Here is a 15,089-nt window from a genome sequence, read left to right on the forward strand (position 1 = left end):
AACTAACATCAAAATAATGGTGACAAAGCATTTTTTATGTTTATTTCGTCATCTTCGCGAGCCCCCCTAGTAATATTGTCAGTAGAACACGATGATCAAGCACGCCACTTTGATAAACAAACAGAATTGTTATTGAGCCCTGTACTCAAAAAGTATAGAGGGTATTTAAAGTTCGTCAAAAGCGGAATGTGAGTCTGTGTTTTTGCAATCTACACGTAGTTTCATGTGTCGCAACGGCTGTATCTTCTATCACCTATAGAAGCGATCAGTTGAAAATTTTAGTATGAAAATCTTTTTATTTCTTGAGATATGTCAACCAAACTCACAGTTTGAGTATTTAGTATGTCTTATATATTCGAATCAAATTTTTATTAAAATCGGACTATCTTCTATAAATGTCGATATGTCAAATATCAAACTTTAGTATATTAAACTTTTTTGTATCTTGAGATATGTTAAACACACTCCTGGTTTGTATATTTGCTATTGTTTTTATATCTTTATCAAAATTGGTTAAAATTGGACAGCTAAAACATATAGTTGTCTGACGAACAATCAGTCGAAAATTGATTGCAGAGCTCTGTCAGAGTCTCAAATCTTCGTCGTGCTCAAATCTTCGCCAGTTTATTAAATCATGATTCCAATATTTTATAAACGGTCAGCAGAATTAAAAGAACTTTGATAATAACACCAAAAAAAATAAAAAATTTAATATGTTAGTAACATTGTCAAAATATCATGTCACTATTAGTTTTTTTTTTGGAATATATGTGTTTTTAAATTATATTCCATGTTATTGACTATAATATAGGATGGTCCCAAAACCGTGTGCCATAAGGTCAGTGCACTCAGTCCATCGTATACTATGTCCGTCACATAGAAATTTGTATTTCTGTCCAAAGAATTTGCATCGATCCGCAATAATGCGGGCAGAGAGATGTGAGTTTGAGGCATTTCAATCAGGACATTGTTCGGGCACTATGGAAGATGGTAAATGTTCCTAGTCCTTTCACTCCTACATACACACATACATGCATTTTCTCTTCATGCTGTGCTCTGCAGTTAAAAGGAAAATTAAAATAAGAATTGGATTGGAGCCGGGTTATCATCTAATACCAAGATGCCGGTCGGGCTTGCTGAAATATCAACCGAAAAGAGATGATTTACCATATCGCTGTATGAGAGATTCATTCACTACGGCAGTATTACCGAATAGTTCAATTACAAAGCGAGAGCGTTACGTTAATCACATGGGACAAGTGCGAGTTGGAGCTTTAATGGAGGACCTGGACATGTTTGCAGGTAAGCGATTCTGTCGGACAACAGCTAACAAATCGGTCGGCTACATCTTATAGATTTATAGTCTGGATCTGTCATCGTCATGTCAAGGTGCCGGCTTTACCAAGAGGCATACCGCTTCCCTATGTATTTGTAACGATGCTGGTTGACAAGATTGATTTTTACAATATCCACAACGTTGATGCTAATGAGGACATTGAACTATGTGGACATGTATCCTGGGTTGGCCTCAGCTCCTTAGAGATTACGATATATATGCAACAAAAACTTCGCACGATTACCAAAGCGATCCTCATGATGGTATCCCGCAATGCCACGAACACTAGAGCTGCTCCTGTTAATCTCCTTAAACCTGATGGCAAGGAGGAGCAACATTGCTTCGACGACGCCATTAAACGACAAAAGAGAAGGCGAGCCAAGTACTCCAATCAATCTTTAATTAATCGACCCTCCATAAACGATGAAATGCTAATGTTTGAACTGTATCGAAGAACGAATGGCACGGATATTGCCAAAGAGGAGTTACTGGAGGAGCCGCCTAACTGCAGCTGGATGTCCAAATCTTCTCAGACAACCATGTTGCATCCATTCCCCGACAGTCGCAACGCACAGAATAACATATTCGGTGGCTATCTCATGCGCAACGCTGTCGAGCTTAGTTTTATTACGGCCAGCATTTATTCGAGATCTCGACCATATATCGAATGTATCTTGGACATTGCCTTCTTCAGTCGCATTAAGGTTAATTCCTTTATTAAAATCACGGCCTATGTGGTGTACACTTATGAAAAGTATATGCAACTTTTAACAGTTGTCCAGGTCATGAATGCCAACAACTTTGAGGAGTTTACCACAAATACCTTTCATCTAACATATTCAGTGGATCAGCCAGTTAAAGAGGTACTTCCATCCACCTACCAGGAGACCTTGTGGTATATTGAGGGACGCAAAAAATTTCTTGATTTCCAAAGATTGAGGAATCAACGTCAATCAGAGACAGTAGATTCTGAATGCAACTGAGGAAGGAATTACTCAAAAATTACATGGATATACATTTTTTTGAATCCAAATTTAAATTATCAGTAGCTGAGAGCATATTGGGCTTAATTAATTACGCAATAAGTGCACTTAGTTTGGGCAATGAAAGCTTATTTCAATTTTTGTTTTATTGATAATATAGTTTAATTAATTGCGTAACTTGTTAACATTTGTTTTTCTTAAATCCGATAAAAAATTAAGAACCTTTTCCTAATTTAAATTTAAACTGCTATGTCGACTGCGTATAATTTGACAATAGATTCAACTTTAAATTCCAAGTGTTTAAATAATGGTGCAAACAATTTGTAAATACAACTTTAAATAACAAGTAGTTGCTAATTTATTTAGCTTAATTAATTACGCAATTGTACACTTGACTTGGGCAACGATTGCAGACGCTGGCGACGCTTTGACTCATATTCGGTGGCCAAGTGCCATGTTTCCTTATCCAGCGCTTGTTTCCCTCGCGCAATGCCCAAGAGACGCGAAAGAACCAGGAGACCGTGTAGATCGTTGGCATTGCTCTTCACATTCGCCTTGCGCATATCCACAAAGTCCTGCTGTATCATTTCCGTAAGATCCTCGCTGACACTAAACGGACTCGTTCTTGCCAAAGTCAAATATGAACGAAACTGTTGCAATCTTTGGGGCTGCAAATAATGCAAAGCCGCTTTGAGAGATTCCTCATAGATTTCCACAGCCTTGACATCGGCATTAATGGGCAGCACAAAGTCGCTCTAAAAGATCTTGTCAGTTATATAAATTGTGAAAAAAAAACTTACTTCATACTTACAGGCAACATGCTGCGTCCCTCGCTGATCACGAGCACGGGTATATCAACGTTATAATCGATTTGATAATACTGAAAGTCGCACTTCAACTGCTGATTGTTGATCAGGTGCGCCAGGTGTTGTATGGCATGGACACCATTGGCTTCCAGTTTGCCCTGCTGCATGTGCGTCTCGTCCAGCATAAGATGAGTGTGAGGCGCCAGTTGTAGCAGCCCAGAGACGAGCTTGTTCGTTTCGTAATCCTTTCTGCAATTAAAAAGAAAAATAAATCAGTTATTATTACTCAATGGGATTCCCCAGTGGGATACTCACTTGGGTGCAAAGGCTGCGGTGTTCATAAAGTCCAGTGTCATGGGCAAATAGTGACTCGCTGGTAGGAGAAGCTCAAGCACCTCGTAAAGCCTCCTTGTATACTCTTGCAGACAATCTTTGGGCAGATTGCATATGTTTAGTGCAAATTTGCCAATGCTTTGCATCTCGGAGCGACTATAAACAGTAGAAATGAGATGAGAGAGCAGATACTCGGCGGCAAGTTCGTCCTCAAAGAGACACAGCTTAAGGAGCATGCGGAGATCCTTGTGGACTGTCTCCAGTGATGGCTGAGCTGGTACTTCTGTGGGTTGAAGCAAACTGAGATCCAGCAGTGGATTGGCGTGGCATAATGACTTCACACCAAAGGCATGCAAGCGGGGTATTAAAAACGGAGATGGATTTTGTGCCTGCAGCTCACTTAAGCTCTCCACATCTTTCATGGCCTCCACATCTAGAGTGGAGGCGTCCAGAGCTGGATCTACAGACAAAAAGCCGACAAAGTCCATTAGAGAGTTTAAGGTGTACTTGTCGAAATCCTCATAGACTTTGATCATGCACGCCATGCTGGGACGATCGGGCAGCGGTGAGTTGAGCAGATAGTCAGATCCCAGCACAGCAGTAGATTTGGCAGTGGTAATGCCACTGCTTTCCACCTCCTTGCACTGTCTTTTAAGAGAACTGGAACTTGTGGTTTCCTCTGCTTTGTCCACTTCCATATCTTCCTGCTCAAGCGCACGTTTTATTCCACTGCCAGCTGGCGTCTGTTGATTGTCTAAATGCGAACCACATAGCTTCTCGTGATCCTTGGCCCAGTCATTTTGACCAGGCAGTGAGATGACAAACAAGGTGCGTCGCTCCCCGTGTACATTGCTCTCGGCATTGTAGTCCAGTTGCTCATCCTTGGCCAGGCGAAGACAATCGCGATATTTGCCCTGCTGCAGCCGTGTGCTGCCATCGGCTGACTTTATTTCGTAGCGCTCCAAATAGATTTCGGGATCCATCATGTCTTGCACCATGCCACGGAAACGCACCAAACTTTGATCCTTCAATTTGTGAAGTGGTGTATGATTTAACAGCGGTATGGAGTGCCATCTCGCGGAATCCTGCAAGAGCTCCTTCCAGCTGGCAATATCTCGAGACTCCAGTTCTTCGGGAGTGCTTGGCAAATTCATATTGCAAGGCATCGCGAACAATAAACAAATGCTAATTTCTTCTTCTGTTGCGTGCGCGCCAAATTTCTATGCCACTGATGGCAAAACGTCGATAAGCATACGTATGTTTGACCTGTGGCAACTCTAAAAAGAAACATTTATCGTAATCGTTTTATATATCGAAAAGTATGTTTTGTAGGGCTGCGACGAAACGGATGTAAAGCGGAGTATCCGCAAATAAAACTATGAGCAAAAAGAGTCGTGTTTGGAATTATTTCTACAAAGAAAGTGATACTGTCGCAACTTGTTGTCTATGCAATAAAAACTATTCTAGAAAGGGTCGTGGTACAACATGTCTACGAAATCATTTAAAGAGCAAACATCCTGGCGAATTTCAAACAATGTCCGAAAACGACATGAAGTACATGGTGAAAACGGAAATGAACGTAGGTGCTTCCTCTCGCTCGCACCTGCAGTTACAAGTAAACATGCAATTAGTATTTACATGATTAGTGAAATTTATCCATATTTTCCATTAGACTGCAGATCCGCTGGAAGTGCAAAGACATGGGAACTCGGATGAAATATATGCATGTGATGAGAAACTAGCTCTCATGATAGCGCAGAGCGATCATTCCTTTAACATCATAAATGAAATTGGCTTTATAAATTTTATCAAAGTATTGCAGCCACGATATAAAATTAACACTATTAGTTACTACGAGAACATATTAAGCCAAGATATATATCAGCAAATGCAGTCACAACTGAAGCAGCAATTATCCATGTTTGACTCCGTCTCACTCTCCACAAGCCTTTGGTGTGACCCAAGTGGCCAAGGGCTGCTAAGCTTGTGCTGTTACGGCATTTCCAGTGACTTCCAGCCCAGGCAATTCCATTTAAAATGCGAAGCCCTCGATGAAAGGCACACTAGTGATATTGCATGCCGCATTCGAAATATGATTTCTAATACCAGCCTGGAACTACAGTTGCCCAAAGAAAAAATTCATTGCGTTGTCAGAGATGAGGGCACTTGCACACAGGGCGCTGTTGTGGCGTGCAGTGTTCATCTATTACAAATCTGTGTAAAATATGCAATCGAATCGAATGAGCACATAAAGCAACTAGACTCCAAATGTCTACAAATTGCCAAGCACTTTCAACAATCTCACATTGCATACAATCATTTGAGATACATTCACGAGAAGCGTTTAAGTCGGGAACCATTTGACGCATTAACAGAAACTGAAGATAATTGCGTCAAGTGGAATTCAATATTTCGTTTAAAAGCCCATTTGCTTAAACTAAAAGATGCTCTCTCTATTTATGCTGAGGAATATAACATGCTAAAGATTTATCCGGATGAATGGCTGGATATTGATTTATGTAATAGGGTAATACAACCAATTGAGGAAATCCTTAATATATGGACCGATTCGACTGCATCTTCTGTTATTCCATTAATAGCAGCTCTACGGGATTCACTTCGCACAGATATCCACAACTTTGTGTCCTCAGTGGTAATTGTTTATCTATTAAAATTAATGGTATTGGATATCTTTAATAATTGTTCCTTTTTTGTATAGACCATTTGTTCATTTGCTCGCACATTACTGGAAGAATTGGAATCAAAATGTTCATCCATGACAACAGATATAAAGTATCTTATGGCTACATATTTGGATCCGCGGTATAAACAGGCCTTTTTCACCCAACAAGAGGCACAGTTGGTAACTGAAGAGCTCTTGACACAACTATCCAGAGTTCCACTTCACGTTTGGCAGCCAACAGTAAAGATAAATAAAACTATACCCAACCCCAATGCAAAAATGGAGTCAAAAATTGATTCCTTTCTGGATAATATGCTCACATTAGACAACAACAGCCCTGAAGCAAGTACTTCGTTCCATTCTCAATCTCAACTCAAAAATCTATTGTACTTGTACAACTCTGAGCCGAGAATTGAACGTCAGACCGACCCTATAACCTGGTGGAAATCCAATCCCAAATATACTGCCTTGTTTCCAATTGTTAGAAGGTATCTTTCCATACCAGCAGCAAGTAATGCAAGCGAACGTTTATTTCGTATATCTACTAATCTTTACAGTGATATGAAATCGGGTCTGTGTTCCGAAAATGTATCTAAGGTATTGTTTGTTAAAGCTAATCTTAAAGTTCTAGAACAAGTATGAGTTCACAAATAAATTGTGAACAATTCCAATTACAATCAGTAAGCTAAATAAAAATTTTAATGGAATAAAAATAACAGATTAATTGACGAAAACATTTCAAACGTTTTATTATACAGAAATTAGTTTCAAGTAAGTATAGAAATTTTGTATTCTGTTGGTAAGTTAAAAATTTTCTAACTTTTTTTTTTGACAATTTCTTAATTTTGAAGCTAGAATTTTTTAAATTTTTGCAGAAGTTTTGTGGGAATTCTGTCCCCAGGGCTGATATCGAAAATTCACCAATACTATCGCCCGACCGCCACAAACTGTTTCCGTTTCGATACAACGCATCTGCTTTTTTATCATCACAAGAAATAACCAAAACAAATGCTTAAAGTATATTAAATTAAGTTGAATTAAGGATAAACCGAAAATTAACACGATTAATTATGACTGAGGTCAACGCTGAATCAGGTGGTCGACTTAAGGGAGTAACCATTGTGAAGCCAATTGTTTATGGCAACATAGCACGCTCTTTTGGCAAGAAGCGGGAAGAAGATGGACACACGCATCAGTGGAAGGTTTACTTGAAGCCCTATTATAATGAGGATATGTCGATTTATGTGAAGAAAGTGCACTTTAAGCTGCACGAGAGCTATGCGAATCCTAATCGCATTGTGGTTAAGCCTCCGTATGAAATCACAGAGACTGGTTGGGGTGAATTCGAAGTTGTCATTAAGATTTACTTTAATGACCAGTCTGAAAGACCGGTAACATGTTATCACATTTTGAAGCTATTTCAATCTCCCGTTGTTGACGGTGAGCTGACATCATCTACAACAATGGATACCAAAAAGGGTCTGGTATCCGAGTCGTATGAGGAAATTGTTTTTCAAGAGCCCACACAGATTATGCAGCATTATCTTATGCTATCGGAACAGAACGCCAGTGGATTACTAAACCATGATACAGATTGTAAGTACATGCCTTAATCCTTAGCTTCACTTTCAATTTAAAATCCGATAATATTTTGTTAATTTTAGTTGAGGAGAAAAAAGCCAAAACTCTGGATAACATTGTCAATGTGAAGCAAAAAGTAAAGGGTGAAATTGTGACTCTGAAAGATAAACTGAAAATGGCGCGTGAAACTATTGTCAAATTTAAGGCAGAGCTGGCTAAAGTGCAAAAGCCTCCGGCCTAGAAATTTATCATTAAGTAATGTTAGTTGTAAGTGTGATTAATAAATTAAGGTGTACAAAATATGCTATCAGATTTTTTCATTTATTAATAATTTATTATCATAAACAGTTGTTGGTTTGGTATGTCTGCTGAGCATACTACTTCTTTTCACTTGAAAACGCATGACAAAATGCATTTCAACAGTTCCAGCTGGGTCGTGTTTTCGCACATGCATCCACAGATACACACACACACACAGAGACGACATGCATACAATTTGCTTAATAAGTTCACGCGTTTATTCATTTAGTTAAATTATTAAGTTGGCGATAAATAGTTCAATCAAACTTAGAAATGGCGATAAAAATGGTAATTTAGCAATAAATTATTCAATTTGATGAACATTTTTAATTCGAAATACATATAAATATAAAATAAAGGTGATCATTTAAAAAAATACCGACATTCGACAAAATTCGAACAACAAATCAGCGAAAAATTTTCAAAATTCTAGCTTCAAAATTTATGAAATTCTTGAAAAAAGACATTGAAATAAAAAATGATCTGTATAAGATTTCAAGGTCTGGCAACGTCGGCAACTAAACTCAGTACGAAACGACACAATCGATTCTGCAGCATCCAATTTCGATGTAAATTCATAAAATGTTGTTGTTTATTTGTTTAAGTGAAGTGCATGTGCATGTCGGTTACTTTTGAAAACGTTAATTAACTTGATGTCTCGTTAACATTTAACGAGCATATAATGAGCGTACATTTAGCTGTATAACAACAAAAACAAAAGGAACAAAAAGAAAAAACAAGCTCAACGTCTGCGCAAACGCAAACGCGTTTCATGTTTTCGGCTAGTTAAAAGCAAAGGAGCGAACAATATCAAACGGAATACGACAAAAGCAGGTACAGCGGATTGACCTAAGATTATACAAATACATATAGATAGTATAATGTGCACAGTTCTGGCATTGTAATCAATATTTCAACATTTTGCAGCAGTTGTCCAAATGACGCGTTTTAGACGCTTGCTGCCGCAGTCGCTGCTGCTGCTGCCGCTGCTAACGTCGTTGCTTGCAGCAATTCCGGTTTTACAGGGCAACTCAGTGTCGTCCCCGCCCCCGGTCCCTCCCTCAGCTGGCGATGGCATGCGAATCTTGCGGGCACCCGAAAGCACAGTGGCGCCCCCTGGCGATGAGGTGGTATTGGAATGCGAGACCAGTTTGCCGCCGGAGCGTTTCGAATGGAGTTACGCCTCAAGTCGACGCTTTAAAAATTTAAAAGCGAACAGCGCCAAATCGAATTACAATATAACCATAACCCATGACAATGACATATCCAAACTGCGTCTTTCTGTCCGTCCCGACACCTTGGGTGAGTATCGCTGTGTGGCCTGGTTTGGTCCTTCGGCCGTCACTTCGACCATAGCGCGTTTGGAACTGGCCAGCATAAGTGGCGCCATAGGACAGGGTCAGACGGAGTGGCAGTTGGCAGCTGGCAACACGCTGCAGTGGCACTGTGGACAGGTGGATTCAAATCCCCCCGCCAGTTGGAGTTTCTATCACAATGGCAGGGAAATACAATCCCTCAATGGTTCCAATGGCACGTTGCTCCTTTCACATGTCTCCATGTCGCACAGTGGTAGCTACAGTTGTGTGGCCACAAATACCGCATCGGGTGTTCGGATCACCTTGCCTGGCAGACTGCAATTGCAGGTATATGTTAAATATATACATTTAATAATATGTCAATACTTTAACAACAAATCCAATTGCAGGTGACGGGCAAAGAAGTGCCAACTGTTGCTCCTCATCTGCTAAGTGGACAACGCCTTCTCACGAACATCGTAGCCAGATCTGGCGAATCCGTGCTCTTGTTATGTCCAGGTGTGGGCAATCCTCCGCCCAAGGCTGTCTGGAGCAGACCAGTTGTCAGTCAATCGAATAATCGCACACACACACTTCCCTATGGACTACGCATTGATGAACTGCAGGCGTATGATGCGGGCACCTACAATTGTTTTCTGGACAATGGGATTAGGCCAGCACTGGAGCACTCCATTAAGCTGGAAGTGCATCAATCACCACGCATTGTGGTGTCACCCAAAGCCAATTTGACCAACGAGGGGGAACGCATGCAGCTGGATTGCATAGCCGAGGGAGTTCCTACACCAGAGATCTATTGGCTACTCAATGGTGACAACAGCATCTACGATGCGGAAGCAGAGTTACAGCCAAATGGTTCACTGATCCTGCACAGCGTTCAGAAGCGTCATGCCGGCTACGTGCAGTGCTTTGCTCGGAATCGTTTGGGCGAGCACAGTGCAGGCACTCTGCTCCTGGTCAATCCCAAGCAGATCCAAAGCGGAGAGGGTGCCCGATCATCCAGTCGTCCCGTCCACAATCGTAAACAGAAGCAACAACAAATGATACCGCCATCGGCGCCAAATGTCACACGACTCTCGGATGAATCCGTCATGTTGCGCTGGCATGTGGTGCGCAATGGAGGATTGCCCATATTGTTCTTCAAGGTGCAGTACAAGATGTTGACGGAGGGTGGCAAGAAGAAGAACTGGCACACAACCAACGAGAATATACCATATGGCAAGGAGCGTCAAAATGCAGGAGTTAAGAACTTTACGTCGTCGGTGACGGGATTGCGAGCGGATCGTAGCTATAGATTCCGCATTATGGCTGTCTACTCCAACAACGACAACAAGGAGAGCAACACCTCCGGCAAGTTCTTTCTGCAAAGTGGAGCCGCACTTGCTCCTCTTGCTGTTCCCGAGCTGGTGAGCATTGAGGATTACTCCGAAACGGCAGTCGTGCTGCACTGGCGCCTCTCCAGCGTTGAGGATGAAAAATTGATATCCGGCTATTATGCCTACTATCGTCCGTCGGCTTCTGCCGGCGAGTATTTGAAGGCGACCATTGATGGAGCCACGTCAAGAAGATTTCAAATCGCCGCTCTGGAGCCGGGCACCATTTACGAGTTCAAGCTGCAATCCTTTAGTGACATCTCCGCCTCTGAGTTCAGTGCTCTGAAGCAAGGTCGCACCCAACGACCCATGGACAGCACGACTGTCCAGCCGACTATTCATTCCATGGATACCACAACTCCGAGTCATAATGAGACATTCAATATGAATCCTCTGCTTACGGGCACCATTGGCGGTAGTGCTGTGCTAATCCTGCTTGTGGTCAGTGCATGTTTCTGCTTCTGTCGGCGACGCAGCTCCCGGGGAGATAATCAACAGAACAAGCCACGTCTGGCCGAGCTACGGGAGGACTTTGTGCCGTTGAGTGCGTGCTCGCCGAATAAACCACGCACTCGACATATCCACATTACGTTGAATCCTCTGGCGCAACAGCAACAACAGTTGCAACAGCACGATGACAAGGATACACAGGACAATGATATGGGTTACTTTCAGCGTTCGCCCGTTGTTTACGATGCTGATACACTGGGCTTCAATGGACTCGCCAGAATGTCCTCCTCATCCCTGCGACGCTCTCAGCGCACGCTGGAACGTGCCGCTGCTGGTGGCGGCTCCGGTGGCAATAACAACAATCTCAATCAGCCAGCTGATGGGGCACTTGCAACTTCAGCGGACAGTCCTCGACTGCAGTCAAATAATAAGCCAGGACGTGTCATTCTTAAGCGCACCCGCCTCTCCAGTCGCTCGGAGAATCTCTCCTCCGGCAGCCTGAACAGTGTAGGCGTATAAACTCGTGATCTTTAGTCTATATTCATATATCTAGATATATGCTACTCCTCTACCTCTGATTTAAAGCCTTTTAAACTTCAAAAAAAGAAAAAGACAACTACTTAAACAGTTTGTACTTATGTATACAAATGCAATTAGCACTTAAGTACTTAATTAGTTTTCTTCATATTAGTTGATATGTATTACATTATTTGTGGGATGTTTAATCCTCATGTGCATTTCTTTAGTCTAGTAATGTACGAATTTAAGCGTAGTTAGTCTTCCATCTCTCTTTATAAGTTGAAATTCTGTACTGATAGCTTCATAGTATTGTAAAAATAAATGACAATAAATTTTGCTAACTTTCCGAAAAAACAACAAAATCTAATTTTGATTGAGGGGCCGGGTCAAAAATGTAAAACAAACTTGACCTGCATGGGGTCTATAGAAATCTGCGTGTGAAAGTTTGGTATCTCTATCTCTAATAGTCTCTGAGATCTAGGCGCTCACACGGACGGACAGACGAACATGCCTCCTTCTCCCTGTTACAAACATTCCAACGAACACAATACACCCTTTTACTTATTTTTTAAGCGTTTTTGTTAATTTACTACACCTAAAAAATAACAAGCAGTTGATATTTGAAGTTTAAATTTTGAACGATAAGTCGATAAGGCGATATTTCTTGCAGCTGGTTAGCCGATAACACAGAATGCATATCTGCTTGTGAAAAATATGCTGGCAACCTTCTCAGCTGTCAGCTGTCAAACCACCTATAAATAATTGGGTCGCACCAAAATTTCTAATAGTAACTTTTTTGGTGGTTTTGTTGTTTGTAAAATTTCAATGATTGGATAAATAATAATATTAAACAAACTACAACGTAATAATGCAAATACATATGCGATTGAAAGTCTAAGAACCAACTTATACCGTTCTTTGTTGCAGATAGCGAGGTCTGCTACAAACAAAAGGAATTGCAATCTTGAGGGGAATATCGTTTTAGAGGAGCGGCTGGCAATATGTCGAACCTATCGGTGGGGCAGATGATAATGGACGCGCAGCGCATGGCCAGTCGTGTCAAGGATTTGGATGCACTGGGAACAGCGTTGTTGGAGGAGGCGGAGACTAACAATCGTCTGGTGGAGAGTTTGCGACAATATCAGGACGACATAGAGTCCTTAAATCGCATCTCCAATAACAAATCCAATGTGGATATGGTGAATCGTATACAGCAACAAAATGTCAACAGCTCCGAAATCCTTAAAGAGAATCGCGAGCTGAAAATCTGCATTGAGGATTACGAGCGGGCCATGGAACTGATGATGCAAAAGTACCGCGAACACACAGTTACCAAAGTTCTCGATAGCAAATTCAATTTCAAAGAGCTGTACAACGAACGGCTGTGGCAGGTGATACGTGATCAGCGCGATAAAATCAACGAAATGGCAGCGGTAATGCATCGGGCGGCGACTGCCGATGATGAGAATGTGCAGCGGGAACTGCAGACAATTTCACAGCTGCGCATGGAGAATGAAACGTTGCGTGAACTACTGGAAATCTCAAAGCATTACGGTTCAGCGCAGCGTCCCATACGCGACTCTGATCATCTGCTCGAGGAGAAGGCGGTGCAAACGGATAGTCAGGCGGATGACTCCGCCGACGATCTGTCCATATCAGGTGCCTCAGTGGAGAACATGAACAACAATTCAGTCATACAGTTGTATAGCAGCCCAGAGCTGCCGAGCAATAATTCAGCAAACAACACTGCCTCAGTCAACGCTTCTAGCGCTGCTCCGTTAACCAACACTGTTGAAGATGCCACAGCTATAACTGTTGTGGATGCTGTTGAGAACACAAACGCCAATGAGAATAATAACGGACCTGCTGCCCATAGCACGCCAGAATCTGGCAAAGCGACGGTGGCAGCGACGCCGACAGCGACGGCAACTGAACTGGAGGAGGATGTTGCGAAGTCCATTGCGGGTTCCAGTGCAACATGATGATAGGTGCTGTTACAGCAATGTCAACGTTGCATTATCATCGTCAGTCAATCATCATTGTTAATTTGTATTCGCTTCAAATGGCACATTATTAATTTTCCAAGCATTAACGACATAAACACACACCTACACAGCACCTCCATTTAGTTCATACTTGCATACATTACTATACATACATATGATTATTACTCTGCATTAGTTCGTATCGACTAATAATCTCTAAGTAATTTATACAAAAAAAATAACATATATGCAAAATAACGTCTATACATAGCGGAAAACAACATTCATCAAAACCTAAAACACCACACACACATAAATACAATTTGTAATCCATGTTGTACTCTGTCGACTTTATGATTTCTTAATAAATTCCATAATGTGAAGTCTACCTTGTATTTGAACTCCAATAATATGTGGACTTCATTTAAGTGCTTCCAAAATGTGGGACGTAAGTGCTGTAAAGTAACACTTTGCTCCTCTCTTTCGCTCAAAACTGATTTCGGTTTTGGTATCATATAAAAATTATGTTTCAGTTGTGGTTACCAATTTTAAACGGTTAATACCGGTTCAAGATTTCGACTTCGATTGAAATTAACTGCCATAGATAAAAAAATATAGATGACATTTATTGAACTTGTTATATATACATTTTTGATAAATTGAGATTAAAAGTTGAAATTATATATGTATATATTTCGACACAATCCTTCTAGTTATCTTCCAGGGTAACCTTTGGTCTGAAATATTTTCGCATCTCCAAGAGACGGAGAGAATGGTAAAGAGAGAGAGAGAGAGAGAGAGTGAGAAAGAATCTGTTCGAGCCACTTGCAGTCACACCGTGGCTAGTTTGAGCTTTTTAAAAATATTTAAATTTAGTTTCTCGTCGATTTTCAAAACGTTCGCAACGACTTTTATTTACGAGGAAATCTCGTCTGCCCGGAAAACGCTTAGCCTGTGCAATTGGTGGGAAAGAGATGCAGCGATCTGTATAAGTATATTTCGAGTGTATCAAAAGAAATCCCAAATTATATATATATGTACACACATTCGTGTATATGCATAAAGCTGTGTATGTATGTGTAATGTATGTGCGTCAAGTGAAAAATCCAATTTCGAAAATTGTGAATTAATAATTCATTTTTTTTCTGTGTTGTTTTGTAATTGAAAAGTAAACAAATATTTTGTAATCAGTGACAAAAAGAATATACAAAAGATATGTTGAAAATTGCATTTGAGGAATATCTTTTAATGGGATATATTAAAAGTGCGCTGCCATTCAAGAAAATTGTGTTCTATTTTTAAAACACAGCTAATTTTCAGCCGTAAATTTGAACAAAGTGAATAAATTCCAAAAATCTAAAAATCGAATCAAACGCAACCTGACAAAATGTAAATTATTTTTCAAATAGTGCGAGAAATCAAAATTT

At 40.8% G+C, this 15,089-nt stretch overlaps 6 protein-coding genes and 1 long non-coding RNA gene across 9 annotated transcripts; 6 read left to right on the top strand and 1 right to left on the bottom strand.

The window, feature by feature from the left end:
- The first annotated feature begins 743 nt into the window (after nucleotides 1–743).
- On the top strand, nucleotides 744–2,496 carry LOC117781532 (acyl-coenzyme A thioesterase 9, mitochondrial). Its single transcript, XM_034618302.1, has 3 exons — nucleotides 744–990; nucleotides 1,063–1,302; nucleotides 1,364–2,496. The coding sequence occupies exons 1-3, from the start codon at nucleotides 813–815 to the stop codon at nucleotides 2,317–2,319; spliced, it is 1,374 nt and encodes a 457-aa protein (XP_034474193.1). The 5' UTR covers nucleotides 744–812; the 3' UTR covers nucleotides 2,320–2,496.
- An 84-nt stretch (nucleotides 2,497–2,580) lies between these two features.
- On the bottom strand, nucleotides 2,581–4,685 carry LOC117781531 (mini-chromosome maintenance complex-binding protein). Its single transcript, XM_034618301.1, has 3 exons — nucleotides 3,441–4,685; nucleotides 3,131–3,374; nucleotides 2,581–3,074 (listed from the first exon to the last, which is right to left on the bottom strand). The coding sequence occupies exons 1-3, from the start codon at nucleotides 4,622–4,624 to the stop codon at nucleotides 2,691–2,693; spliced, it is 1,812 nt and encodes a 603-aa protein (XP_034474192.1). The 5' UTR covers nucleotides 4,625–4,685; the 3' UTR covers nucleotides 2,581–2,690.
- A 102-nt stretch (nucleotides 4,686–4,787) lies between these two features.
- On the top strand, nucleotides 4,788–6,877 carry LOC117780535 (zinc finger BED domain-containing protein 4). Its single transcript, XM_034617097.1, has 3 exons — nucleotides 4,788–5,073; nucleotides 5,131–6,111; nucleotides 6,178–6,877. Exons 1-3 carry the CDS (start codon nucleotides 4,837–4,839, stop codon nucleotides 6,781–6,783), a joined length of 1,824 nt encoding a protein of 607 aa, XP_034472988.1. The 5' UTR covers nucleotides 4,788–4,836; the 3' UTR covers nucleotides 6,784–6,877.
- A 253-nt stretch (nucleotides 6,878–7,130) lies between these two features.
- On the top strand, nucleotides 7,131–8,024 carry LOC117780624 (YEATS domain-containing protein 4). The gene is made up of 2 exons (XM_034617232.1): nucleotides 7,131–7,737; nucleotides 7,806–8,024. The coding sequence occupies exons 1-2, from the start codon at nucleotides 7,212–7,214 to the stop codon at nucleotides 7,961–7,963; spliced, it is 684 nt and encodes a 227-aa protein (XP_034473123.1). The 5' UTR covers nucleotides 7,131–7,211; the 3' UTR covers nucleotides 7,964–8,024.
- A 505-nt stretch (nucleotides 8,025–8,529) lies between these two features.
- Nucleotides 8,530–12,031, top strand: LOC117781987 (interference hedgehog). Its single transcript, XM_034618884.1, has 3 exons — nucleotides 8,530–8,856; nucleotides 8,950–9,665; nucleotides 9,728–12,031. Exons 2-3 carry the CDS (start codon nucleotides 8,961–8,963, stop codon nucleotides 11,675–11,677), a joined length of 2,655 nt encoding a protein of 884 aa, XP_034474775.1. The 5' UTR covers nucleotides 8,530–8,856; nucleotides 8,950–8,960; the 3' UTR covers nucleotides 11,678–12,031.
- A 383-nt stretch (nucleotides 12,032–12,414) lies between these two features.
- On the top strand, nucleotides 12,415–14,046 carry LOC117781757 (FGFR1 oncogene partner 2 homolog). 3 transcript variants are annotated; one of them, XM_034618576.1, is made up of 2 exons: nucleotides 12,415–12,539; nucleotides 12,599–14,046. In XM_034618576.1, exon 2 carries the CDS (start codon nucleotides 12,679–12,681, stop codon nucleotides 13,657–13,659), a length of 981 nt encoding a protein of 326 aa, XP_034474467.1. In that variant the 5' UTR covers nucleotides 12,415–12,539; nucleotides 12,599–12,678; the 3' UTR covers nucleotides 13,660–14,046. The 3 variants fall into 3 exon arrangements, with proteins under 3 accessions (XP_034474467.1, XP_034474465.1, XP_034474466.1); XM_034618574.1 differs by having other exon boundaries at nucleotides 12,605–14,046; XM_034618575.1 differs by having other exon boundaries at nucleotides 12,609–14,046.
- A 478-nt stretch (nucleotides 14,047–14,524) lies between these two features.
- Nucleotides 14,525–15,017, top strand: LOC117781211. The gene is made up of 2 exons (XR_004617157.1): nucleotides 14,525–14,654; nucleotides 14,972–15,017. It is a non-coding gene; the product is annotated as an uncharacterized LOC117781211 (long non-coding RNA).
- Nucleotides 15,018–15,089: the final 72 nt, after the last annotated feature.

The sequence above is a fragment of the Drosophila innubila genome (genome assembly GCF_004354385.1).
Source record: "Drosophila innubila isolate TH190305 chromosome 2L unlocalized genomic scaffold, UK_Dinn_1.0 4_B_2L, whole genome shotgun sequence".
Classification (NCBI taxonomy): Eukaryota; Metazoa; Arthropoda; class Insecta; order Diptera; family Drosophilidae; genus Drosophila; species Drosophila innubila.

What these genes read in the sequence shown, in the direction of transcription:
- LOC117781757 (XM_034618576.1), top strand. Translation starts at nt 12,679, where the DNA reads ATGTCGAACCTATCGGTGGGGCAGATGATAATGGACGCGCAGCGCATG.
- LOC117781532 (XM_034618302.1), top strand. Translation starts at nt 813, where the DNA reads ATGGTCCCAAAACCGTGTGCCATAAGGTCAGTGCACTCAGTCCATCGT. An exon ending in TTCGGGCACTATGGAAGATG is followed by an intron (nt 991 to 1,062) that starts GTAAATGTTCCT and finishes TGTGCTCTGCAG; the next exon opens with TTAAAAGGAAAATTAAAATA. An exon ending in GGACCTGGACATGTTTGCAG is followed by an intron (nt 1,303 to 1,363) that starts GTAAGCGATTCT and finishes ATAGATTTATAG; the next exon opens with TCTGGATCTGTCATCGTCAT.
- LOC117780535 (XM_034617097.1), top strand. Translation starts at nt 4,837, where the DNA reads ATGAGCAAAAAGAGTCGTGTTTGGAATTATTTCTACAAAGAAAGTGAT. An exon ending in GCTCGCACCTGCAGTTACAA is followed by an intron (nt 5,074 to 5,130) that starts GTAAACATGCAA and finishes ATTTTCCATTAG; the next exon opens with ACTGCAGATCCGCTGGAAGT. An exon ending in ACAACTTTGTGTCCTCAGTG is followed by an intron (nt 6,112 to 6,177) that starts GTAATTGTTTAT and finishes TTTTTTGTATAG; the next exon opens with ACCATTTGTTCATTTGCTCG.
- LOC117780624 (XM_034617232.1), top strand. Translation starts at nt 7,212, where the DNA reads ATGACTGAGGTCAACGCTGAATCAGGTGGTCGACTTAAGGGAGTAACC. An exon ending in ACTAAACCATGATACAGATT is followed by an intron (nt 7,738 to 7,805) that starts GTAAGTACATGC and finishes TGTTAATTTTAG; the next exon opens with TTGAGGAGAAAAAAGCCAAA.
- LOC117781987 (XM_034618884.1), top strand. Translation starts at nt 8,961, where the DNA reads ATGACGCGTTTTAGACGCTTGCTGCCGCAGTCGCTGCTGCTGCTGCCG. An exon ending in CTGGCAGACTGCAATTGCAG is followed by an intron (nt 9,666 to 9,727) that starts GTATATGTTAAA and finishes ATCCAATTGCAG; the next exon opens with GTGACGGGCAAAGAAGTGCC.
- LOC117781531 (XM_034618301.1), bottom strand. Translation starts at nt 4,624, where the DNA reads ATGCCTTGCAATATGAATTTGCCAAGCACTCCCGAAGAACTGGAGTCT. An exon ending in ACCGCAGCCTTTGCACCCAA is followed by an intron (nt 3,375 to 3,440) that starts GTGAGTATCCCA and finishes TTTTAATTGCAG; the next exon opens with AAAGGATTACGAAACGAACA. An exon ending in AGGGACGCAGCATGTTGCCT is followed by an intron (nt 3,075 to 3,130) that starts GTAAGTATGAAG and finishes AAGATCTTTTAG; the next exon opens with AGCGACTTTGTGCTGCCCAT.